This window comes from Ovis aries, chromosome X (assembly GCF_016772045.2).
Source record: "Ovis aries strain OAR_USU_Benz2616 breed Rambouillet chromosome X, ARS-UI_Ramb_v3.0, whole genome shotgun sequence".
NCBI classification, from domain to species: domain Eukaryota; kingdom Metazoa; phylum Chordata; class Mammalia; order Artiodactyla; family Bovidae; genus Ovis; species Ovis aries.
Window position 1 is genome coordinate 104,373,566 of NC_056080.1, and position 27,433 is coordinate 104,400,998.

A 27,433-nucleotide genomic window follows, 5' to 3' on the forward strand; every position below is an offset into this window, starting at 1 on the left:
CTAGTGATCATCACTCAATGCAAATAAGACAAAAACAGCTCCCAGGTCGAAGACTGGACTAGGCAGAGCTACCACAAAGGCGTGGAAGTTATAGGCTGTACCTACTGTGAACTTCCCAATACCCAAGAGTTGGAAAAAGTAGCCTTAGGCCCTGCCAGGGCCCTCTACCATGGCCTTTTTCTTGCCCAATTTCTTTCCCACGGCCTTCTGTCCTATATATGGCCCAACCAATCAGCCAGGGACCTCTGCCCACTGGATGGTCCAACCATTCCCTGCCATGGCAATGCCTCTGCCAGGGTGTGCCAGCCACTGTCTGCTTGCCCAACCTCTTTTATCATGGTTCTCTGCCTGAGGACTCCACAGTCCAGGGGTCATGGCTCTCTGCTGCTCTGAGCTGCCAAGGCCTTCTGCCACCTAATTACTCTGTGTAGCTTTGGGGTTGTACCCAACCCCTCTCCTACCAGCTGCCACTACTAGTGTGAGCTGCCAAGACTCTCTCCCACCTAGTGCTGCTGCTATCATCCCGTAGCAGAATGAAGAATATAAGATTCTCCTATTCATTCTTATCCCTCATCAGCCTGTGATTCTCAGTCTCCAGTTAAAGAGACTAGTTCTGCTCACTAACCTTACACTCAACTAGAAACAAACAACAACAACGAAAAAAACTACTGCCTAAACCTTTTGCTTTTTTCCCAGTTCCTCTGTGCTTTGCCCTAATCCTACAGTGCCACACAGGTGTGGGCCCAGAATGGCCCCATGATCATGAGTTACCCCTAGTTTATAAGAGGCCAAGGAGATGGGCCAACAGAGTACCTTCCTAGGAGTTCCAGCCTGTTCCAGTGTAGGCTTCAGTGAAAAGACAATAAAAATAGACCAGAATCTCCAAGACAGGCTCCTATATCAACCAACTTCTTGGATTTGGCACATTGGAGAGTTCCAGAACCATGTCCTGGGACTGATCTAGACCAGAACAGAAGCTTCAGGCCTCCCCATGCAGGGAGGCCAGTCAGTCTAGAGTTAAAATAAATGGGCTTTTGTGATGCCATAAAATGCATTATGAAAGCAAACTACTCTGATGACCCAGAAGGTAAGAAATAAAAAAGTGACTTACTAAAAAGAAGAAAAAAGGTGACTTACTGTGAGAACACACAAATGATGTCCCCTTCAGTCAGTTCATAAGGAAGTCACCCTCAAAAAGAAAAACACATTTCAGTTCAGCAAACACTTACCAAGTGTCTACTATGTACCACGCCATGCACTAGGCCAGGCACTGGTATGCAAATCAGAATAAGCAACAGGGCCTTCCCTCAAAGAACCTAGTCTAATGTAATGACAGACACACACAGAAAATGCAGCAGTAATACAGAAAAAGGAGTGATTAACTTTGAGTGAAAAGCTGGGGTCACCCCTAACCAAACTAACCCCCCTCACACCCAAAATCTTCTGGACAAAGCAGATAGTTTTCAGCACAAAACTTGGCTTCCAAAAACATATCTTGAACTCATGTGCTATCTGCAAATTCTCAGCTAAGATCCAAAATCAGTTTAAATATGCAAATATTAACCCCACCTCACAAAGACTAAGGATTATAAAGTCAATTGTTAAGCATTTCATAGGAAATAAATTTCGCTGCAAATGTTTCCTTCCTCATCAATAGAATGGGGATATTACAGTTCTAACTTCACAGAATTGTTATAATAGTTAAATAAATGGAAATAAAATGCTTAACACAATGTCTGGTGCAATAATCTCTTTGAATAAATTGTCAAATTACCGTATATGACACAAAGTGAATATAGAGATGGTGATACGGCCACGGATAGAAGGCAGGAGATAATTAGATGAGGGAAATAAACTCTGAGGGAAGGAGAATGAAAAGGGGAGGGAGTTGGCAGTAATATGAGATAGGGGCTAAGACCATGAGTTCTAGAGTGCCATAGTTCTGGCTGTTCCACTTCCTAAACTATGTGACCTGAAGTCATTAACTTCTCTGCACCTGTTTCTTTCGTTGTGTAAATGGGGAGGGACGGGGGGATGATAGTAACGGTCTCTGAGAAACCAAGCGGCACGATTCTCAGCACAGTGAACGGCCGGCAGTACCTATTATGAGCACTGACTTGGCAGAGAGAGCAAACTAGAAATGGGGAGAAAACAGACAAGGAAAACGTATTTACAGAGAGACAGCGGAAGGGAATAAATGTGGGTGGTGAATGTCGGGAGGAATGAAAGGCGGGAACGCTGAAATGTTAGGAAGCAGGGCAGGAGAGGAGGAGCCCTACGAGAGGAAAACGTGGGCCTCACCCAGGAAGATCCAAGCGCTGTCCTTGTACTCGTTGCGCCAAGACACCTTCTCCACCACCTCCAGTTGGACCTCACGCTCACTCAGCTCATTAATCAGCTTCACTTTATTTAAAGGGCTAAACCGGAAGGAAAAGCGGACATGTAAGCGCGCCCCGGCCTGAGGTAAAACAGAACAAAACCGAGAGACTAATTTTCTAGACTCCCCGCCTCTCCCGCCCGTCAGCCCCGCAGATGCTCTACCACCTTAGCCCCGGTGGGCTGCCCCCGGACACCAGTTCCTCCGACCTGTCTCAGAGGACAGTTGAGGCCTTACTTCATCTCCGCGGCTGCGGGCTCAGAACCTAGGCAGCAACTTCCCGGAGGAGCCGCAAGATGCGTGCGCGGTCCCGGCGCCTCGCGCCCATTGGTTGCCGCGGGGCGTGCGCCGCGCCGGAAGAGCGCTGGCGCGCCGGGGGCGTGGCGCCTGAGCACTAGAGCTGGAAGCGGCTTTCCTTGTTCGGCGGAACTCGCTCTTTAATCAGAGAGTGTTTCTCTGGTCCATTCGTACGTTCCCTCGAAAAATTGGGCAAGGGTGCGAGCCTGGTCTGTTCCAGGACTCCTAGCTCCTGGACGACACCTGGCACCTAACTACAAATGTTTGCTGAATTAAGACTGAAAAAGTGCCTGATACGGCGACTTAAGTCGTGGCCTTCGCTCCCAGTCAGTAACGCACACGCGCACCCCCAACAAAGCATCCTTGTTCAAGAGTGACGGCAGAAGAGTATAGAAGATATCTGAGAGGGTGAATCTTTTTATTTTTTCTCTCAAATCCTAATGCATAGGCAACTGACAAGTATACCGCCGTAGGCTGAATTGCATAACCAGATTTGTGTGAAAAGCTGCTACCCCTTTTCCACAGTCTCCTACGGGAGGTAGAAGTTCGTATTGTTAAATTAATAGCTAACAGTTGAGCAGACAATACTAAATTGTGTGCTAATCAATTTATATGCATTGGCTTTCTATCCTCACAACAGCCCTGTGATATCTGTGATACAATTATTCTCTCCATTTTATAGAAGAAACTGAGGTTCAAAGGGAGTTGAATATTAATGGTTTGAAAGGTACTCTGTCTACCCGTCAGGTCTGGTTGATTTATGAATCCATACTGAGCATCTGTATATGTTCTGTACAGCAAGTCTGTAGACAGAATTGTAAGGTTGGGTTCTTTGCCTTAAAAGAGCTGATAATATCATTGAGCATACAGGATATATCTGCTTTATAAATTTCACTCCAGAAATAATCAGGAACCTATAGAAGAGGTGGTGACATAATGTGTAAATAAACCATATTGAGGATTTAAATCCATCTTGCACATGTTCACATCAGTATCTGGTCTTAGACCATGCATGGTCTAAAAGTGAAATTCCAGAGCTGTGTAGTTCTCTGTGTAGGCCTAGCTCAGAACCCCTGAAACTAGGCACTTTGTAAAAGTACTTTGATGATGATGGTGATGATGACAACTGTGCCCTCAGTGGTTCACCATGTACCCAATGTCTTGCTAAGAAGCAGAACAGAATCTGCCCATAAATGACAGTTTGTCTTCATTCATTTTGTGTCTCTTCCCTTCCCCCACTCCAACCCAGCTATTCATTAACTTGGTAGAATTACATTGGCAATGACAACTAAACAGTGACAGATTGCATAGGGGTTTTATCTGCTCCTAGAAACCTTAGGTTGCCTAGTTGTAGGATTGAAGTAGTCACTGCAAAGTGGTTAACTAGCTTGCAGCATTATCTGGCTGAATTCTTCCAGCAACTATGAAATGAGAGAATTGGAGCAATACATAGGCCTCGGTCATCAGAGTTCAAAAGGAAGCTGAAGCAAAAGAGGAGAGTAAGACGAACCAAATAATAGACACCTGGGATGGCAAACTCTGGTCCTCCTATCAGACATTAAATTCAGAGGGTCCTCTGGATTCTCATCCCCTTTCCACTCAGACTTATGGAAACCTCTAGGCATCATCTTACCTACCAATTCCTACCAATTGGAAGTACATCCATGGAGATGTCCCAGGCAAACTGGGAAGGTTTTCAGCTCTCCCAGCTTCTACTCTTTTCTTCACCAATAACATTCATTTAGCACCCATTGTATGCAGAGCTCATTTCTAGGTTCAGTGGGTAATGCTAAGGAAATTGACAGCAGTCCCCACGTTCAAGGAAAGGCTCAACAATATGGCTAGTCAAATTCATCTCTCCACTTCTGACCACCACAATACATCCACAAACACTTTCCCTCCTGACTTCTCTGTTTCAGGGAATGTTATCACCATTTTCCTGGTTGCCCATGTTCAAAAACCGGGATGTCATGCTTGTATTCGCTATTCCTATTTACCCAAAGATATCTATCCAATCACCAATTCCTAATACTTGTGCCACTTCCGTGTCTGTCAAACACATCCTGTCTACTCTCAGTGATGTTCTGAGTCATCATCACATGCCTCCTAGCTCTTTCAGTACTCTTATAACTGCCCCAGCCCCTATTCTTCAGTCTTTTCTCCAACTGCTCCCCCCGCCCCATGAAGCCTCAGTTTCAGCCAGGCTCCACTTCTGTCTGTTATCTCAAGGGCCCCTTTCATTATCCAACCTAGATACCTCTTCTGAGAGATCCATATATCTCTGGGCCATTCAACCTCTCTCTGACTGAAACCTGCCCGAGCTCCAAACTCCAATCAAGGCATTTCTCGTTCAGGAAACTTTTCCTGACCTTACCAGCCTGCAGTGATGGCCCCCGCTTCTGAACTCTGCAGTTCTTCACAGCTCTTTTATGTTCTCCCCCTAGAAAGACTGTGAGGTCCTAGAAGGTAAAGACTTCTTTAAGCTCTCAGTACCTCAAACCTCAAACACATAGCAAGTACACAATATAATTATTGGTTAATGAAACTGAAAATACAGCTATGGTTACCTTTATGGAAACAGATGAGAGTAAAGGGAAAGAGGCTTTTATTTTCCCTTTGTCCCTTTCTACACCATTATCATTTTCTTACCTTTATCCAGGTATCTTTTCTTTATCACATTTTTATTGCCCTGTTACCTTGGCAGAAAGAGCATGACCTTAAAGAGCATGACTGATGCCACACTGTTAGCAATGGCTGTTTCCAGATGGTAGACACAGAGGGAATTTTTCTGCGGTGTTCTGTTTTCCAAACGTCTTATGTTGAATATGCATTACTTCTGTAATCAGAAAGAAGTTATTAAAAGAATATTTAAATGTAGAAGCAAAAAAGTTATCAGATTGTACAGTATAACAGAGGTTCTAAGTCTAAATTGTAGGGTTTCCATCTTCAATCTTGTAGCAACCATCTAGCCCTTCTCTCCCCGGGTGTACCTGTTTTCAGATTAAACGTCTCCTCCCTCTTTTTCCTGTTTTCTTCTTATCTGTGGTAGGTTAAGAACCATATCATTAAGCCTATAAATAACTTAAAATAAGAAACAATTGGTAAAGACCTGAAAGTTAAATCAGAGAAAATCACTGAGTATGACTCAAATTTTTACACGCAATTCTGTAACCTTCATACCCACTCAATTTCATGTCATACCTAAAAAAAAACGGAAAAAACTTTAACCTGGCATTCAGAGATCTTCATATTTTAGCCAAAGACCTCATTTCTAATCTTTCTCACTTCCACCACACTTCACACATCCTACGTAAGCCTAACTGAACTCCATGTGCTTCCTTCTACATTCATAAACCCAAATACTACCATTCTTCAAGTCCTGGCTCAAATGCTATCTCCTCCATTAAGCCCTCCTGATTGCTCTCACTCCCTTCCCATAGGTGGATGAATTCTCCCTTCTTTGAGCTCCCAATAACCCTTTATCTTCACCTCCATAGTAAGACTTAAGCACTGTCTACCTTGTAGTATGACCATGTACCTGTCATCCTCTGTACGAGGACCACATCTGATTCATTCACTCATTCACTCAGCAAATATTTATGGAGCATCTACTACTACATGCTCACAACTATTCCAGGCATGGATGATGCAAGAGTAAACAATCAGAGAATAATCCTTGACCTTATTGAGTTTGTTTTTTTAGTGAGGGGGTTTCTCTTAGTCAGGTCTTGAGTGAAAGTCACTCAGTTGTGTCCGACTCTTTGCAACCCCATGGGTTATACAGTCCATGGAATTCTCCAGGCCAGAATACTGGAGTGGGTAGCCTTTCCCTTCTCCAAGGGATCTTCCCAACCCAGGGAATACCATCTGAGCCACAAGGGAAGCCCAAGAATACTGGAGTGGGTAGCCTATCCCTTTTCCAGTGGATATTCCCAACCCAGGAATTGAACTGGGGTCTCCTGCATTGCAAGCAGATTCTTTACCAACTGAGCTATCAGGGAAGCCCAGGTTGGTCAGGTCAGCCCAGGTTGGGCAGGTCAGGTTGCCATAATATTGGTAAGATACCATAGACTAGGTGGCTTAACCAATACAAATATATTTCTCACAGTTCTGAAGGTTGGAAAGTGCAAGATCGAGGTGCTGATTGATTCATTTCCCCAATGAGGAGTTTCTTCCTGGCTTGCAAATATCAATCATCTGACTGAGTCCCCACACGGGAGAACAGGAGAGGAGATGGGGAGAATCAGACTCTTTGGTGTCTATTCTTGTAAGGAGACTAATCCATCACAAGGACCCCACCCTCATGACCTCAGCTAAACCTAATTACTTCCCAAAGTCCTCATCCCCAAATACTATCACGTGGGGGTTCAGGCTTCAGCATATAAATTTTCAGGGATACAATTCAGCCCATAGCAGGAAGTAAGTAAATTATATAGTATACGAGAAGGTACTAAGTGCTGGGGGAAACGTAAAGAAGGGAAAGAGAACAGGGAATATTGGTGGGAGTATTAAACTTTAAATAGAATGAACACTTGAGAAAACATCATTCAAGCAAAGACTTCTCTTAAAGATAAGGAAATGAGTTATGTGGATGACTGCTACTACATTGATGATGGAAACCCTACAATTTAGACTTAGAACTTGTGTTACTGTATAATCTGATAACTTTTTTATGCAAGTGCAAGGATCCTGAGGCAAGAGCTTACCTGAAGTAGTCAAGGAGCAGCAAGGAACACACCATACCAGGAGTGAAGGTGAGAGAAAAGATGAGCTGAGAAAGATAACAGGGCCCAGAACCTGTAGGCCAATATAGGCTACTATAAGGACTCTGGAGTTCATTCTGAGTGAAAAATGCAACCATCACAGGATTTTGAGCAGAGGAGAAACATAACTAACATTTTCAAAGGCTCACTCTGGACACTAAGTGGAGAGTAGAGTGTAAGTGGTAAGGGAGGAAATAGGGAGACAAAGTGGAGGCTATTGCAGTTATCCTGGTGAGAAACAAACAAAGGTAGTTTTGAACCTTGTAGTAGAACTGGAAGTAATGTGAAATGGAAAGATTCCAGGAATATTTTGAATATATAAAATAAATGAATATAGGACATAATGGAAAGAGAGGAATAAGGAATTAAGCTCCTTGGGGTAAGCAACTGGAATTTACTGCAATGGGGGAGATTGTGGAGGAGTAGATTTGAGAAGGAAGATCAGATTTGGATGTGTTTACTTTGAGATGCCTTTCTCTCTTTAAGGTAGAGATCTCAAGAAGGCAGCTGGACAAAGGAACCTGAAGGTCACAAGAAGTTCAAGATGAGGATATACAATCGAAATTGTCACCAGCTTTTAGATGGGATTTAAAGTCTTGAAATTAAATGAGATCACCAATGGAATGACAGAGCCCAAGAGAACTCTAAGGTTAAAAGGTCAGGAATATTTTAAAAAAAAGTCAGCAAGTGATACTGAAAAGGAGCATTGAAAACCAAGAGAGTGTAGCACCCTAGAAGCCAAGTGAAGAAAGCATATGAATGAAGAAAGAGTGAATGCTTCAAAACACTGCTGAGGAGTCGAGTAATATGAGAACTGACCACTGGATCTAGCAATGGGAAGGGTACCAGTGACCTTGCAGTTTCAGTAGGCATGGGTACAAAAGCCTGACTGAAGGGGGTTTAGGAAAGAATGAAAAGATAGGGCTGAAGCTGAAGGGAAAATTCAAGTCAAGAGAGGATTTTTACGGATAGAAAAATGACAATATTATTGCCTGCTGCTGCTGAGAATAATCAAGAAGATAGGGGAAATGGTCAATAAATGAGGTTGCAAAAGGTACAAAGTAAACTAGAGAGAAGGAAGGAAGAAATGAAAAGAGAAAAGGAGAAGGGAGGCAGCAAAAGTGAGAGCCAGAGAGAATTAAACTTTTAAAGTTGGTTGTAGAAAAAGGTAATCATGTTCATGAGCCTCTTTATCTTGCTTGGGGGTGACTGTAGGGCACTTGAACTGGCTTAGGCAAAGGAGATTTAGAGAAATGCTACAAGGATTTATGTTATAATATCAAGAGCATGGAATCTGACTGCAAGGGTACAAGTCCTAACTTCGTGACCTTGGGCAAGCTATCAAATCTACTAAAAACAAATTTTAACACATATATGTGGAATCTAGAAAAACGTTATAGATGATCTTACTTGCAAAGCAGAAATAGACGTAGAGGACAAACGTATGGACACCAAGGGAGGGAAGGGAGGATGGGATGAATTGGGAGACTGAGATGGGCATATATACATTATTGATACTATATACAAAATAGGTAACTAATGAAAAACTATATAGCTCAGGGAACTCTACTTAGTGCTCTGGGGTGACTTGAATGGGAAGGAAATCCGAAAACGATCTGCATAGTTATACGTATGGCTGATTCACTGCTGTACAGCAGAAACTAACACAACATTGCAAAGCAACTGTACTCCAATAAAAATTTTAAAAATCTATCCAATCTCCCCATGCTTAATTTCTTCATCTGTAAAATGGGGATGGTAACATCATCTTCCTCACAGGGTTTTTATAAGGCTCAAATAAATTACTTCTAGTGCTTGGAGCATGATGTACATGTGAACTATCATCATCACTCTCTCAGGGAATAAAGGCCAGGAATCCCCCTGGGCATTAGAAACAACTGAACTTGAGCCATAGGATTAGCCTTTCATCTGCATGTCCCCTCTCTCTACTCCTATCTGCAGCATGACTTCATTCTTTCCTCTCACTACTATCCCCAGTGACTCCAGAGCATCACATTTTAACAAAGCCAGCTACCCAGAAGAGGGATAACTGAACTACTCTCTGATCTTAAATACAGAAACTCTGTAGAAAGGACTCAATGGCCAACTTGATTCAAGTGCCCAGACCAGGCAGCCATGGGACTAGTGTCATGTAATAAAATGGACATTCAGGGAACCATGAAAATGGATTGGAATCTTGCTCGGTGCCAAAGAGAATTGAAGGTGGCTGGAGAGCTGGTGAAGGGAGAGAAACTGGAGAATATGGAAAAGGAAAGTGCTAGTCAGTTAGAGCAATAATTGCCATACCCTCCTCTCCCCATATTTCCCGTTAATGCTACCATCAAAGAAAGGTGAGCACAGGGAACATATGAGGATTCCCCGTGGAGATTCTGCTAATAAGCAGAGGGTTCTCGGATAAAAACTGCAACCTGGGTGTTAGAAGCAATGAACCTCCCATTATAGGGAGTCGCCAGGAGGCCTGCATGCTAGTCACATCCTTGATAAGTTGCAGCCTGGGTACTGGACCCCCACTCATATCCTAAGCCACTACATTTCAGCCAGATAATCCACCTGAGAACTGATGGCTATTTCCACCCAACTGAAGCTGATGTGTGTTCTGTACTCCTTTCCTGACCTCCCTAACTTAGGCAGTCTCTGTTACTTGCTTGAGCCCCCAAACTCTGAAATCACAGTCTTGTCAAGATGCAAGATCATTAGAATGCCAATGCATCACAGAATCACAGAGAAAGACCAGCTGGGAGCCATGGAGTCAAGCAGGCTATTAAAGTTTGCCAGGCATAAGGAGATCAGGGCTTGGAATAGAGTTATAGAAACAGGACTGAGAAAAAGAGAAAGATTTGAGAGATAGTCCACAAAAACAGTAAATGAAAAAGTGGTCTCAGAAGTATGACTTAGTTATGCTTTTCAGTATAACTTAGTGTTCTAAAAGAAAAGTGCAAGAGAATGTTTCAAAAATGAGAAGGTAATTACTAATCTAAAAGTTCATCAGAGCTGAAAGAAAGGCGAAATACTAGATAATATAGATTTAAACAAAGTTTAACATTGGCTGTTGTGTCATTAGTCTCAAGTAAACAAGAATGAAAATATATACTTTGAAAATTACCAAGAATTGCATACCTAGCCTCTCACACTTGATAATTTCTTCCATATCTTGTCCCATTGGTTATGAAAGAATGTTGAGAAAGGTAGGGAGAATGAGGGATTGCACAGTCATTATAAGAATACATACAAAATATTATTCAGGGGTCTCCAGAGAAGCAGAACCAAGAGGAGACACAAAGAGATTTATTATAAGGAATTAGTTCATGTAACCATGGAGGCTGAGAAGTCCCACAATCTGTGGTCAGCAAGCTGGAGAGCCAAGGGAGCTGGTAGTGTAGTTCCAGTCTGAAAACTAACAGGCTTAAGACCCAGAAAGAGCTAATGCTTCCATCTGAGTCCAAAGTCAGGAGGAAAAATCCAATGTCCCAGTTCAAAGGCAGTCAGGCAGGATCAATTGTCTCTTACTTGCAGGAGAGTCAGCCTTTTTTTCTATTCAAACCTTTAACTGATTAGATGGGCCTCATTCATGTTAGGGAGGGTAATCTGCTTGACTCAGTCTGCTAATTCAAATGTTAATCTCATTCAGAAACACTCTCACAGACACACCCAGAATTAATGTTTAACCAAATATCTGGGCACTCTGTGGCCCAATAAAATGGACATATAAATAACCCCCAAAATAAATAATTTAAAAACAAACAAACAAAAAAGACAGAGATAGGGATTCAAGTCCTGCAAGCCACAAGCCAAGGATACCACGCAGCATCCACAGTCACTGGAAGCAAGGAATGGATTCTACCTTGGAGCCTCCAAAAGGGATCACCCCTATTGATACCTCCATTTCAGCCTTCTGGCTTACAGCCCCGTGACCATAAGTTTATGCTGCTGTAAGCCACTGTTTGTGGTGATTCATGACAGGGCCCCTAGGACACAAGTGCACGAAGTGATAGAGCTGCTTTCAGGCACATGCAAATATATTCAGTAGCTACATGGACGTTACTGGAATACTCGAGGTCATTGGGCAATTTTGCCAAATTAAACACAAAAGCCATCATTTGGAGCATCCCGTTGAGGGGCATCAGATCCCTCTTTCCCCTCAAAGTTCTGAGAATAAAGTCCCTGGTTCTTATTGGATTCATACCTAGATTCCTTTTCACCAGATTCTGTGCCCAAGTCCAGCCTTGGAAAAGCAGCTCCCTCTGAAATACTTAGGGAGTTTCTTAATGAGCTTGATTTTCAGCTGTTAAACTTGATGGAACTCACAGAAATGTAAAAAAAAATCAACCGTGACAGCCCTGACAGGAGACGGGAACACTATTAGCAGCCCCTATTAGCAGTGAATGAGCGCTGATCTCTCCAGGCAGCAAAACCGGTGATTTCACTGAAAACACAATCACAAAGACAGGTTGGGGCAAAGATAAAAGGAGAGGGCTTTATTTTCCTTTGCTCATTACATTGCCACTTTTCTTAGCACTAAGATCCACTCATTATACAGTCACATCTGGATAAGAACACACAAAGAAAGAGCAAAACGATCTTCAAACATTATTTGCTTCTCCAGACATCTACAGATAAGAATATTAACTCTAATACTACTCCTGTGATGGTTCTGTCACTATGGCTGCAATCCGTGGGAAATTCTAATTTTGAAATCCCACCTCTGAGGCTTATTATTGAGGGAAAAAAAAGATTTAAAAAAAAAAACCTGCTAATGCCAGTGTTAGGAATTTGGTTTTGAATCTAAAAAAAAATCCATGAAAATACCATATTTGATTGGAATTGCAACATATCAAAGCTGGAGGGACCCTTAAAGATGATCTCATCCAAGTCTGTCTTTTGACAAGTGAGGAAACTGAGGCGCACAGAGGGAAAACGGCCTGACCATGATCTCAATGTGGGAGAATCCAGAACTGGAATAATCTCCGTCTCCCACTCACAGCTCAGTACTCTTTCTTTTCACTACATTTGAGCGTATACTAATGGAAAACAAATTAAAGCAGAAGATTGCAAAAAGGTTAGAAAACCGAAAATTGCTCGTAAAGGATTGTTATTTTCTCAACTGGTTTTCTACAGTACCAGAAATTCTAGCTGAAGTAATCCAGGCAGCAAAACAAAGTGGATGACAGTCAAATACTAATCACTACTTTCGTTTTAAAGGATTGCATTCACTGCCTTTTTTTTTTTTTTCTTCACAGGGAGAGACTCCACCTATGTAAAAACTGAATTTAATGCCATTGAAAGTTTGGTGTAATGAGTGTGGAAAATCACAGGTGATTTGTGGTCCCTCCAGCATACCTGTTATGCCAGTAAACAGCTAAAATACCTCACCAGCAAGGCTGGAACCCAAGGGTCAGTCCTCTGAGATGGACCTGGCAAATAATCACTGATGACATCAGATAGGAATTTGTATGAACAAGGACAGGGAAAGACAGGGCTAAGGAGACTGATTCTGTGTGCGTATGTACGGGGCCAAGTGTGTGGAACTAAATACCACTTTTTCACCAGTTCCACAGGGAGGCGTGGGCCCCCTGAAGTGTGCAATCACTAAGCTCCACTGGGAGCTGAGGGAGCACTGACAGCCTCTTGCGTTGACGATGCAGATAGAAAAAGTGAAGTAGTAGTGTGCTTCCTTGCATGCCTTTTCCCTCATGTATTCTCTACATGCATTTTAAGCATAATAATTTTAAAAAGCATTTTCCCAATTAAGTTTCTCTTCTCACTTTGTTAAAGTTGGGAAACAGCAGCCACTGAAACCAGGAGAAAATCATTTAAAGAAAGCAGTCTTTGTCTCTGTCAGGATAACCCAGGATTAAATTAGGGGGCTCGTTTCTTGCCTTTCCCTGACTCTTACTTTTCGGATCACTTTTGGCCTGGAATTAGAGAATACTGGCTTCCTATTGGCCTCCAATCTGTGGAGAGAATCAAACATTTGGGTGGAGTTGCCATAGCAGTCTTTCCATAGACGTCCTTCCTCTGTCGACGAGAACAAAGGCAACAGAAAAAAGGCAATTCTAAAAGTAAAAAGTATCTTTGCAACTTTAAATTGACACTCTAATGAGTGAAAAATGGTAAAATAAGGGAAGGAATCATCTATGTGCTTTGCATTGTGAGAGCAGAAGGAGATCGTTTTCATGCTCACACAGCCACTATTCCAGCCAAGGAGACAAGACACACATTCAGTAATAGAAACAATATAAGAAAATACAGAGGAGGCGGTCCTAAGATGGCTGAGGAATAGGACAGGGAGACCACTTTCTCCCCAACAAATTCATCAAAAGAACATTGAAGCACTGAGTAAATTCCACAAAACAACTTCTGAATGCCGGCAGAGGACATCAGGCACCCAAAAAAGACAATCTCTTTAACAAGTGGTGCTGGGAAAACTGGTCAACCACTTGTAAAGGAATGAAACTAGAACACTTTCTAACACCATACACAAAAATAAACTCAAAATCGCTTAAAGATCTAAACATAAGACCAGAAACTATAAAACTCTTAGAGGAAAACATAGGCAAAACACTCTCCCACATAAATCACAGCAGGATCCTCTATGACCCACCTCCCAGAATACTGGAAATAAAAGCAAAAATAAACAAATGGGACCTAATTAAAATTAAAAGCTTCTGCACAATGAAGGAAACTATAAGCAAGGTGAAAAGACAGCCTTCAGAATGGGAGAAAATAATAGCCAATGAAGCAACTGACAAAGAATTAATCTCAAAAATATACAAGCAACTCCTGCAGCTCAATTCCAGAAAAATAAACTACCCGATCAAAAAATGGGCCAAAAAACCAAATAGACATTCCTCCGAAGAAGACATACAGATGGCTAACAAACACATGAAAAGATGCTCAACATCACTCATTATCAGAGAAATGCAAATCAAGACCACAATGAGGTACCACTTCACACCAGTCAGAATGGCTGCGATCCAAACGTCTACAAGCAATAAATGCTGGAGAGGGTGTGGAGAAAAGGGAACCCTCTTACACTGTTGGTGGGAATGCAAACTAGTACAGCCACTATGGAGAACAGTGTGGAGATTCCTTAAAAAAATTGCAAATAGAACTGCTATATGACTCAGCAATCCCACTGCTGGGCATACACACCGAGGAGACCAGAATTGAAAGAGACATGTGTACCTCAATGTTCATCACAGCACTGTTTATAATAGCCAGGACATGGAAGCAACCTAGATGTCCATCAGCAGATGAATGGATAAGAAAGCTATGGTACATATACACAATGGAATATTACTCTGCTATTAAAAAGAATACATTTGAATCAGTTCTAATGAGGTGGATAAAACTGGCGCCAATTATACAGAGTGAAGTAAGCCAGAAAGAAAAACACCAATACAGTATACTAACCCATATATATGGAATTTAGAAAGGTGGTAATGATAACCCTGTATGCGAGAGAGCAAAAGAGACACAGATGTATAGAACAGTCTTTTGGACTCTGTGGGAGAGGGTGAGGGTGGGATGATTGGGATAATGTCATTGAAATATGTATATTATCATATGTGAAAAGGATCACCAGTCCAGGTCGGATGCATGAGACAGGGTGCTCGGGGCTGGTGCACTGGGATGACCCAGAGAGATGGAATGGGGAGGGAAGTGGGAGGGGGTTTCAGGATAGGGAACACATGTACACCCGTGGCAGATTCATGTTGATGTATGGCAAAACCAATACAATATTGTAAAGTAATTGGCCTCCAATTAAAATAAATAAATTTATATTAAAAATACTAAAAAAAAATTTTGTTTCTATAAAATATTTCTATATTTTGAAATCCATGAGTTCACGCCAATACCTCAAATTCCAACCCATAGCACAGGGTTCATTCTAGCTTTTCCCTTTTGTCTTGAATTCAGCTATTGAGTTATAATTTACATGCCTCTATCATCTGGAAAATTAAGTGAGATATAATTAGAGAATTGGGAGTTCCAGAAGTGTGGGGACTTTCTCCAAAGAGTCCTTGTTTTAGACTGAATTGTGTGCCCCCAAATTCACATGTTGAAACTCTAACCCTCGAAGTGACTATAATCAGCAATAGAGCCTTTAAGGAGGTAATGAAGGTTAAATAATCTCATGAGAGGTCTTCCCAGGTGCTGCTAGTGGTAAAGAATCTGCCTGTCAACACAGGAAATGTAAGAGATGTAGGTTCGGGTTTGATCCCTGGAGGAGGGCATGGCAACCCACTCCAGTACAATTGCCTGGAGAATCCCATGGACAGAGGAGCCTGGCAGGCTTCGGTCCATAGGGTTACAAAGAGTCAGACACAACTGAAGAGACTTAGCATGCACCCACAGCCAATTAACAATGTTGTAATAGTTTCAGGTGAACAGTGAAGGGACCCAGCCACACATATACCTGTATCCATTCTCCCCCAGACTCCCCTCCCATCCAGGCTGCCACATAACATTGAGCAGAGTTCCATGTGCTAAACAGTAGGTCTTTGTTGGTTATTCGTTTTAAATATAGCAGTGTGTACATGTCCATCCCAAACTCCCTAACTATCCCTTCCCTTCTTCCTTCCCCTCTGGCAACCATAAGTTTGTTCTCTAAGTCTGTGAGTCTCTTTCTGTTTTGTAAGTTCATTTGTTTCATGTCTTCTAAAATTTCACAGATAAAGGATGTCATACGATATTTCGCCTTCTCTGACTTACTTCACTCAATATTACTATGTAAGTCATTAATAAAAATGTTATACAAGAGAAGGTGAAGGTCAGAGCTCAGTGACACACCACTAGAAACCTCCCGGCAGGTTGACATTTATCCATCAGGCAGCATTCTACATTTCTCTGTCTTGTTCACAGACATATCAAATGCCTTGCTGATATCCAGATACAGAGTGCTTACATTTTTACTAATCTGTCAAGCCAATAATCATAATCAAAAATAGAAATGAAATGAGGTTTGTCTAACGACTTGTTCTTACAGAATTTATGCTGCCTTCTGATGCTTACTACTTTTTTCTAAGTGCTTACAAATCCTCCTTTTAATAGCCTATTTTAGGATTTTGCACTCAATCAGCATGATGTCCCTTGTCTAACCTAAGGAGCCCATGTGCTTTGTGTCCCTTTTCAAAACCAAAGCTCATATTAGGGTCTTTAGTCTTCTGACACATGTCACCCATACCACAATCCCAAAACGTTAACAACTATGACTAGGCCATCTAATCCACAAGACCTCTCACAACTCTAGAATATAATTTCAATTCATTTAGAACAGTTGAGTGCCCTCTTCTGGGCACCTTGCCTATATTAGGCTTCAATCTATAGTTATGATATTGGTTACCCTTTTAGGTTAGAATCATTCTTTTTCACAAAAAAGATAAGATCATTCATTGAATACCATTCCATGAGTTGTATGTCTATCCTATCCTTGCTCTTCTTGTTCTAAACATATTTTTTAAAAACTGTTCTGTTATCTGTAGCAGGTTTTTTCAATCTTTAGGGTCATTTCAGGTATGATTCTTTATGGCATTTTTTTTTTTACCACATCCTCTTATATTCATTTATCCTTGATTTTTATGCCTTCATTTCAATACATGTTCTTTAGAAATACAGGATGGAGAGCACCCAGTAGAGGCACACTGGTTTCAATTGCCAGCAGATCTCCCCAGCTCTTTATTCATCTCCTTTTTTTTCACTGTCTCTGGGCATGTAAGCATATCTACTTCAGTGTAGAAAACCACTTTCCTAAAGTCTAGGATTTTGCATTATAGAGTACTTATGGACTTTCAGCTAAAATGGTTGCTTTCTCTAAAAGTTTCTGTCACCTTCACTTTACCAATTTCTCTTTTTCAGTCAGTGAGAGAAGCAAGTCTCCCTATTATTTTCTCTACCTTCTAGGAGGTGGAGTTGTCAACAATGGAGGTTGAAAATTTGTCAGATATTGGCCTTCAGTTAAATGATATGTCTAGCAGATGTCTGTGGAGCTGAAATCACTCGTGCTTACTACATTTGCTTAGAACAAAAAGCCTGGCAGGCTACAGTCCACGGGGTCACAAAGAGTTGGACACAAGTGAAGGACTTTCACTTTCACTACTAAGTAAATCCACCATGTTTATTTCTTATTAAATCACAAATTAAATTAGATTTACCAGGCAATCCATTGCAATGGCTACTGCAACTAAGATGTGTGGATTGGTGAGAGTATCTATTGAAATGATTTACCATGAGACTCTGAAAATGCAGAAATATCAGGCTAAATGCAGCAAGTGCAGAAGGGTGGGTTCAAGATGAGGAGATATTAATGGCAAACACTGTGACTTTGTTCTGACTTCTGTCATGAACTGGACATTATGGGACTTCGGATAAATATGTTAAAATCTCTTCCTCCACTTACTCCATCTGTGCCATATCATGGACCCCCTCAGGAAGGTAGAATATTATTTATTTAATTGCTCAGTCGTGTCCGACTCTTTGCGACCCCATGGACACCAGGCTCCCCCGTCCATGGGATTTTCTAGGCAAGAGTACTAGAGTGGGTTGCCATTTCCTTCTCCAGGGAACTTCCTGACCCAGGGATCAAACCCAGGTCTCCCACATTGTAGACAGATGCTTTACCATCTGAGCCACCAGGAAGGGTAGAGTAGGAATTCATAAATAGGCATTCAAGTGAAAGATGTCACATAACAACTGTAACGCACAAGATGACTTTTAAATGGCTTTCTGTGGTTGAAGTAAAAAAGTATTGTATTTCAAAATAGTAAACCATTTCACCCTCAACTCTTGCTTAGTCTGTAAGAGCCATTGGGTTTTTTTTCCACCCCCTTGCAGCTGCTGTGTAACCCAACTAAGATCTTTCACTGAAACTATTTACTGCTTCTGTTTGCCGTGCAGATTCCTTTCTGCTATTTCATTTTCCTCTATTATCCATTATATATAACCTTTAGATACTAATGCCTGTAGGCTGTGCTGCCCCCAATCCAGGAGGGGAAATCACATCAATGTCAATGGGACATCAATAGTTGTTCTGTGCATTATGACTCTGTAAGTGGTCATTGAAAAGCAGTAGAAATCCAGCAAGTGAACAGTCAGAACTGGATTGTTCAGGCAAACAGCCCCATCCCCAGTTCTACCCACTATACCTTTTGGGTCAGCAAAAAAGATAATTTCCTTGAATAAGTTTTGAGGTCATAAAATTCAGTGAAAGGAGGCATGGGAAGATACTGATTATATGAAGATGTTATGGAATGGCGATTGCCATCACTTACCCATAAATCTGTAATATTTTCCATCTGAATCGAAAAAAATGTCCTTATGCTTCATCCTCTGATATTTTGGCATCAGTGATGTATCAGTGCCAGTCAGAAGCACATTTGCTTGAATTTACAAATAAGTCATATGAGGTCATAGTCAGGAAGACAGACGACCATATAAGAGGAGGTGAGGTTAAGGTTAACATGGATGGTTGTAAAGGGCACAAACTCGGCTTCTCTGGTAATATTTGATGTTTTGATCAAGTTTCTTCACAGTCAGCAGTTTGTACATAAGAGGCAATAGAAACTCACAGGCAATAGAAACTCACAAGAATACGTTGTGTTTGGGGTCAAATGGGCTGTTGCGTTAAATGAATTAGGGAGTAGGGATTTCTGGCTCTCAAACTAAATATGATCAGTTAATGATATCGATGCTGCTTTTCTTTTACCATGGAATTAGTAGTGATTCCTACCACCTTCAGGGGATGCAAGTAGTGTTCAAACTCTACAGATAAAATAAGTTAAGTCCATAAATCTCTTTGCCATGACATACTGTATACTCCACATGTAGAAAGTTGACCAGTTCAGTTCAGTCACTCAGTCGTGTCCTACTCTTTGCAACCCCATGGACTGCAGCATGCCAGGCTTCCCTGTCCATCACCAACTCCAAGAGCTTGCTCAAACTCATGTCCATCGAGTTGGGGATGCCATCCAACCATCTTGTCCTCTGTTGTCCCCTTCTCCTCCCGCCTTCAATCTTTCTCAGCATCAATGTCTTTTCCAATGAGTCAGTTCTTCCCATCAGGGGGCCAAAGTATTGGAGCTTCAGCTTCAGCATCAGTCCTTCCAATGAATATTCAGGACTGGTCTCCTTCAGGATGGACTGGTTGGATCTCCTTGCAGTCCAAGGGACTCTCAAGAGTTTTCTCCAACACCACAGTTCAAAAGCATCAATTCTTTGGTGCTCAGCTTTCTTTATAATCCAACCCCATACATGACTACTGGGAAAACCATAGCTTTGACTAGACAGTCCTTTGTCAGCAAAGTTGACCAGAATGATTATTAACACAGAATTACGAGAGAGAGAATATTGAGCCCAATTCTGTGATCAAAACTTTAAGAATGGAACTATTCAAGAGGGCAGAGTGCCTACTTCATTGCTCTCTGAACAAAAATTGAGTAACAGTGAGTTCAGGGCTTTCCTCTGCCCCCTTTATTATACTCTAAGTTAACCTCCTCTCTAGGGCTGTGATTATGATGGAAGAATAACATGCTGAAAGTGACAGAATGAGAGGAGTAGAGTGTGCTTATTTTGCCTACGTGACAAAAAAGTGCTAATAATTTAAAATATAGGGAAGAAATAGAGTAAGACAAATTTTGATCTTGGAAAATTCAAAAACTTAAGTTTTGTTTTGTTTTTTAATAGAGCGAATTGAAATGAGTTTTTCTTTCCCCAACAATCTAGCTAGACAATGCCTGTTCCCACAAGCTTTACTAGGTATAGATAAATATACTCACCAAAAAGCATCTCTTTCAATTATTAGTTAACTTCATTAATGCCTCTGTGCCTCACTTTCCTCATCTATAAAATAGGAATGTTGATAACATCATCCTCGTAGATTTTCTTTTTAATTAAATGAAGCAGAACATGTAAAACATTGAGGACATTTCTTAGTAGACCTAAGAAACATACTTAATTTTGTTTTTTTAAACAATATTGAAATCGAGTTTTTTTTGCCCTAACAATCTAGATAGACAAACCCCTTTCTCACAAGTTTCCTAGGTATAGGTAAATATTCTCACACACACACAAAAAAAACCCACACATTTTTTTCACTTACCTGTTTTTTTTTTCAAATACAAAGTTCTATTTCTTTTCAACAATGAAATCAACACAACAAAGAGGAACTAATCCTCTTATTTTTAAATCTAACACAATTCTTAGCACAAAACGATCTTCAGTAAATAAAAACACATTACTAGTAAACAAGTAAGACTTTTCTTGAGACTCTCTTGTAGTGTGTGTCTGAAACAAAACTGTATGATAGGTAAGGAAACACATGCTACAGACTCGAAGAAAAGAACAGCCAAGGAACAGGGTTCCCAAATATTAAGCTGGCAAAAGAAACACGGGCTTTTCAAAGCAGCCCAGAAATCAGAGGTCACTGAGGGATACAAGAGTTTCGGACAGTCCATGTTCAAGGCCTTGTAATTAAATTATTCCGTACTTCTAGATTCTTGATTTGGAATCTATCACAACCTAGAGGAGCTTCTGCCAAAAGACAGGAGGCTCTTTATTCACGGTCTCACAAGGCCCATCTAATTTTCCTTCTTTGACTTCATGACTAGCTCCTATCACCAATATAGCAGGGATTCCACTCCAGAAAACGATCACTACTATGTAAACCAATCTGTCCCTTCTCGATTTTCCTTTCATAAATACACTGATACTGCCAGGAAGAGCTCGAAACATACCCCATTTCTTTTATTTCCATCCTCTTACACAACTCTGCATGGCGTGCTGCAGTCCATGGGGTTGCAAGGAGTCGGACACAAGTGCGCGACTGAACTGAACACAACTCTGTGCTTGGGTACAAAATCTAGGACTCACAGTGCAACAAAATTGGTCAAAAGATTAGTGTCGGTTCCAATGCAAGAATTTCTGAAGTCCAATGGTCACACAAAAAAACTTAATGTCTTATCTGCCCAACTTTTTTTTCCATTATCTTGCCAATTATATCTTTCAGAATTCAATCCTCCAAGCTACATTCTGAGCACCAAATTTTTTGACCAATGCATCTCGAGTAGCCTCATCATCTTTTTGCAAATCTAAGTCATCCTGTCGGGACCAAATGGGATACCCATCAGCCCTCTGACTAGACTCTAAAAAGGAGGAAGTAGCCTCCAGCTCACCACTATTTTTTAGGAAGGCCTGTGTAACTGTTGATAGATCCAAGTTAAACTTTTCCATCAACTGCCAGATGATCTTAATGGCAGCTCCCACCTCTGGTGCAGAGACTTTTTCTTCTTCTTCTTCTTCTTCCTCATCAGGCTGTGTTTCTGAGTCTTCCTCAGGCTTGGGTGGATCATCATCACACATTGTTATGTGTATTTCAAAATCAGGACTCTCGTCCACCACAAGCTCCTCAAACTCTCGGGAAGCTTCTACAAGCATCTTTTTGACTGCTGCTTCATTCTCCTTCATCTCTTCTTTTTCAAATTCTTCTTCAGGCAAGTCTGGAGTTCTCTTATTCTGTGGTTCCCCACTATCAGCAGCCTCCGGGTCTTGCTCAGCCTTCCTCTTGAGTTTCTGCGAGGAGGGGCTCACGGGGCCTCCCCCGCAGGTACTTGTGCTCCTGGCCCCGCAGGCGCTTCAGGTAGCGGTCCTTCATGGACTGCCAGGAGTGCTGGGTGAGCGAGCTCTTCTCCATCGCTTTCCACAAGGCGTTACCGGTGACAGAGCTGGCCGAGCGGGCATGTTCCTTCACGTAGGTTAAGATGGCCACGTCGTCCGCGTCCGTGAAGACCATCCGCCCCGCCGGCGACTGCGGCTCAGGCTCCGCCACCGCGGTGGCGGCGGCGGCGCCCCGGGCCTGGACCGCGGGCTTCGTCTCTGGGGCCTGGTCGGCCACCGGAGCCGGGCCCAGACGGTAGGCCTCCAGCTCGAGCTTCTCGTTGCGCTCCACGCAGTCCAGAATGTACTGCGTGGAGATGAAGTCGCCCGAGGCCTCGGCCGCCGCCTCCCCGGGCTGGGCCAACAGCACGGCCCCGGGCTCCTGAACGCGACACCGAGTGCCGCCGCCCTGCAGGATGAGCGTCGAGAGCCGGCGCTTTGCCGGGCTGGGACGCACGTAGAAGGACATGGAGCTGCCATCCTCCCTCACGAACAGAGAAGGAGTGAGTGGGTCCATTGGGGTCTTTGACCAAATCCTTCGCCTCCGCCATGACTCTCCCCGGGCACCCGAAAAAGCTGCCCCCCCACGAGCGCCCGACGAACAAGGAGCTGCAGGGATTCAGGTAAAACTTTTTTACTTACTTGTAACTTTATTAATGCCTCTGTACCTCAGTTTCCTCATCTATAAAATGGGAACATTGATAACACTGTCCTCGTGGATTTTCAATTTAATTAAATGAAGCAGAGCATGAAAAACACCCAGGAAATCCCTTAGTAGATCTAAGTAACATACTTGTTTTTTTTTTAATAGATAGAATTGAAATCAAGTCCCCCCCTTCAATAATCTAGATAGACGATGCCCTTTCCCAAAACGTTTACCGTCGATAAATACGCTAACAAAAAACTTTCCTTTACTAGTGACTTCATTAAGTCTCTGTGCCTCAGTTTCCTCATCTATAAAATGGGAATATTGACAACACCTTCCTCATAGATTTTCTTTTTAATTAAGTGAAGTTTAACATGTAAAACACCCACCATTGCTTAGGAGATCTAACTAACATACATAATGTTGGGGTTTTTTTTAAGAGTGTTAAAATCTTTATTTTTACCCCACAACCTTGTAGATTTTCTTTTACCTTACTGATTTTTATTTTTCATTAAGTGAAACAGCATGTAAATTACCCAGGACATGCTTAGTAGAGTTAAGTAACATACTTAATTTTTAAATAGAATTGAAATTGAGTTTTTCTCCCCAAAAATCTAATAGACAGTGCCCTTACCAACAAAGTTCATTAAGTATCGATAAATATGCTCACCAATACACCATCTTTCACTTACTAATTACTTTCTTAAAGCCTCTGGGCCTCAGTTTCCTCATGGCAAAGAGAGTGCAAAACAACCAGGACATTGCTTAGAAGATCTAAGCAACACATTTAATTTTTTTTAATAGAGAGAATTGAAATTGGGGTTTTTTTCCCCAATGGTCTAGCCAGACAGTGCCCTTTCCCACAAAGTTTACTAAATAGATAAATACGCTCACTCAGAAGCATGTATTTCCCTAACTAGTAATGCCATTAACGTCTCTGGGTCTCAGTTTCCTCATCTATAAAATGGGAATGTCTATAACACCTTCCTTATACATTTTATTTGGAATTAAATGAAGCAGAGCATGTAAAACACTGAGGACATGCTTAGTAGAATTAAATAACATACTTAATTTTGTTTTTTTTTTTTAAAAATAGAATTGAAATCAAGTTTTTTTCCCCAAACATTCTAGATAGACGATGCCCTTTCCCACAAAGGTTACTAAGTATAGATAAATACGGTTATCAAAAGCATCTCTCTTTCACTTACTAGCAACTTCATTAATGCCTCAGTTTCCTGAAGTATAAATGGGAATGTTGATAACAATTTCCTCTTAGATTTTGTTTTCAATTAAATGAAGCAGACCCTGTAAGACACCGAGGACATTGCTTAGTAGTCTAAGTAACATACTTACTTTTGTTTTTTCTTTTTGATAGAGATAACTGAAATTGATTTTCCCCCCACAACATTCTAGATAGACAATGTACCTTCCACAAAGTTTCCTGAGTGTAGATAAATATGCTCTCCCAAAAAAGGATCTCTTTCACTCACTAGTAACTTCATTGATGCCTCTGGACCTCAGTTTCCTCATCTATAAAATGGGAATGCTGATAACATATTCCTCATAGATTTTCTTTTTAATTAAATGAAGAACATGTAAAAAAACCCAGGTATTGCTTAGTAGATCTAAGTAACATACTTAATTTTGTGTTTTTTTTTTAAATAGAATTGAAATCTAGATTTATTTCCTCACAATCTAGATAGTCAAAGCCCATTCTCATGAATTTTGCAAAGTGTCAATAAATACTTCACCAAAATGCATCTCTTTCACTCACTAATAACTTCATTAATGCCTCTACTCTGTTTCTCCATCTGTAAAATGGGAATGTTGCTAACACCCTTCTTGTAGATTTTATTTTTAATTAAATGAAGCAGAGCATGTAAAACACCCAGGACATTGCTTAGTAGATCTAAGTAACATACTTAATTTTCTTTACTTTTTTAATAGATGGAATTGAAAACAAGTATTTTCCCCCAACAATGGATAGTCTTCTCCCAAAAAGTTTACTAACTATAGATAAATATGCTCACCAAAAAGCATCTCTTTCACTTACTAGTAACTTCATTAATACCTCTGTGCTTCAGTGTCATCATGTATAAAATGTAAATGTTGATAAAACCTTCCTTGTAGACTTTTTAAAGTAAATTAAGCAGAGCATGAAAAACACCCAGGAGATTGATTTGTAGGTCAAAGTAATATACTTATTTCTGAGTTTGTGTTTTTTTTTTATAGACAGATTGGAAATCGAGTTTTTTTCCTGACAATCTAGACAGACTTTGACCTTTCCACAAACTTTACTAAGTATACATAAAAATCGATGAACAAAAAGAATCTCTTTCACTTATTAACTTTTTAATCTTTCTGTGCCTCAGGTTCCTCATCTATAAAATGGGAATGTTGATAACACATTCCTCGTAGATTTTGGTTTTAATTAGATGGAGTTAATCATGTATAACACCAAGGACAATGCATAGTAGGTCTAAGTACCATACTTAATTCGGTTTTTTTTTAAGACAGAATTGAAATTGAGTTTTATTTGCCAACAATCTAGATAGCCAGCGACCTTTTGTGAAAATTTTACTAAATGTCCATAAATACGTTCACCAAATAACATCTCTTCCACTTACTAGTTAAATCATTAATGCCCACTTGCCTCACTTTCCTCATCTATAAGTTGGTAGCATTGATAACACCTTCCTAGTTGATTTTTTTAAATTAAATGAAACAGTGCATGTAAAACACACAGGACATTGCTTTGTAGATCTAAATAACATATTTAATACTTTTTAATAGGTAGATTTGAAAGTGGGTTTCCCCCCAACAATCTAGATAGAAAAAGCCCTTTTCCAAGAGGTTTTCTAATTATAGATAAATACACTCACCAAAAAGCATATTTCACTTACTATTATGATCACTAATGCCTCTGTGTCTGTTTCCTCATGTTTAAATTGGGAATGTTGAAAACACCTTCCTTGTAGATTTATTTTTTTAATTAAATGAAGGAGATTCTGTAAAACAACAAGGACATGCTTATAAATGTAAGTAACATACTTAATTTTGTTTTGTTTTGTTTTAGAAGAAAGAGTTGAAATCGAGCTTTCCCCCCCATAATCTGGACCGACAATGCACTTTCCCACAAAGTTTGCTAAGTATAAATCTGTACACTCACCAGAAAGATCTCTTTCACTTTCTAGCAACTTCACTAATACCTCTGGGCCTCAGTTTCCTCATCTATAAAATGGGAACGTTGATTACACCTTATGTGTAGTTTTTCTTTTTAATTAGATGCAGGCAAGCAGGTAAAACAAGACGGACTTTGCTTGGTAGATCTAAATACCATACTTAACTTTGGTTTTTTTCTAATAGGTGGAGTTGACATTGAGCTTTTTTCACCAACAATCTAGAGACTGTGCCATTTTTGCAAATTTTACTGTGTCCATAAATACGCTCACCATAAAGCATCTCTTTAGTAACTTCATTAATGCCTCTGTGCCTCAGTTTTACTCATCTATAAAATGGGAATGTTGATAACACCTTCCTCTTTTATTTTTTTTTAATTAAATGAAACAGAGCATATGACACATCCAGGATGTTACTTAGTAGATCTAAGTACAATACTTAATTTCTTTTTTTTTAATAAGAGAGTTGAAATTGAGTTTTTTTCTCCAACAATCTAGATAGACAATGCCCTTTTCTACAAAGTTTATTGAGTGTAGATAAATACACTCTCAAAGAAATCATCCGTTTCACTTCTTGTAACTTCATTACTGCCTCTGTGGCTCAGTTTCCTCATCTGTAAAATGGGAAAAGTGACAACACCTTCCTCATAGATTTTTTTTTAATTAAATGAAGCTTAACATGTAAAACACCCACCATTGCTTAGGAGATCTAACATACATAATATTGGTTTTTCTTTAAGAGCGTTAAAATCTTTATTTTTACCTCACAGCCTTGTAGATTTTCTTTTATCTTACTGATTTTTATTTTTCATTAAATGAAACAGAGCATGTAAAATACCCAGGACATGCTTAGTAGAGTTAAGTAACATACTTAATTTTTTTAAGAGAATTGAAATTGAGTTTTTTTCCCAAAAAATCTAATAGACAGTGCCCTTATCAACAATGTTTATTAAGTATAGATAAATAGGCTCACCAATACATCATCTTTCACCTACTAATTACTTTCTTAAAGCCTCTGGGCCTCAGTTTCCTCATCTATAAAATGGGAATGTTGATAACACCTTACTTGTAGATTTACTTTTTGATTAAACGAAGAAGAGCATGCAAAACAACCAGGACATGGCTTAGAAGATCTAAGTAACTCACTGAATTTTTTTCTTAAATAGAGAGAATTGAAATTGGGTTTTTTCCCCAATGGTCTAGCAGACAATGCCCTTTCCCACAAAGTTTACTAAATAGATAAATACGCTCAACGAAAAGCATGTATTTCCCTAACTAGTAACAAGTAATGTCTCTGTGTCTCAGTTTACTCATCTATAGAATGGGAGTGCTTATAACACCTTCCTCTTTGATTTTTTTTTTTTAAATTGAAGCAGAGCATATGACACATTCAGGATGTTACTTAGTAGGTCTAAGTAAAATACTTCTTTTTCTTTTTATAAGAGAGTTGAAATTGAACTTTTTTTCTCCAACAATCTAGATATACAATGCCTTTTTCCAC

General features: G+C 40.5%; 1 protein-coding gene, 1 long non-coding RNA gene and 1 pseudogene across 2 annotated transcripts in view; 1 reads left to right on the top strand and 2 right to left on the bottom strand.

Annotated features, from left to right (window-relative positions):
• LOC101108032 (RNA-binding motif protein, X-linked 2-like) overlaps positions 1-2,681 on the bottom strand; it is a 41,178-nt gene extending 38,497 nt beyond the window's left edge. Inside the window, exons 1-2 of the mRNA XM_060407631.1 lie at positions 2,615-2,681; positions 2,302-2,417 (exon numbers count right to left, since the gene is read on the bottom strand). Coding sequence (XP_060263614.1) covers positions 2,302-2,417; positions 2,615-2,619 — 121 coding nt within the window. The 5' untranslated portion in view covers positions 2,620-2,681. The remainder of the gene's footprint in view (positions 1-2,301; positions 2,418-2,614) is intronic.
• Positions 2,682-2,762: 81 nt separating this feature from the next.
• LOC132658779 (uncharacterized) lies at positions 2,763-9,150 on the top strand. Its single transcript, XR_009598792.1, has 2 exons — positions 2,763-3,082; positions 7,924-9,150. It is a non-coding gene; the product is annotated as an uncharacterized LOC132658779 (long non-coding RNA).
• Positions 9,151-20,563: 11,413 nt separating this feature from the next.
• LOC106992037 (telomeric repeat-binding factor 2-interacting protein 1-like) lies at positions 20,564-22,732 on the bottom strand (annotated as a pseudogene).
• Positions 22,733-27,433: the final 4,701 nt, after the last annotated feature.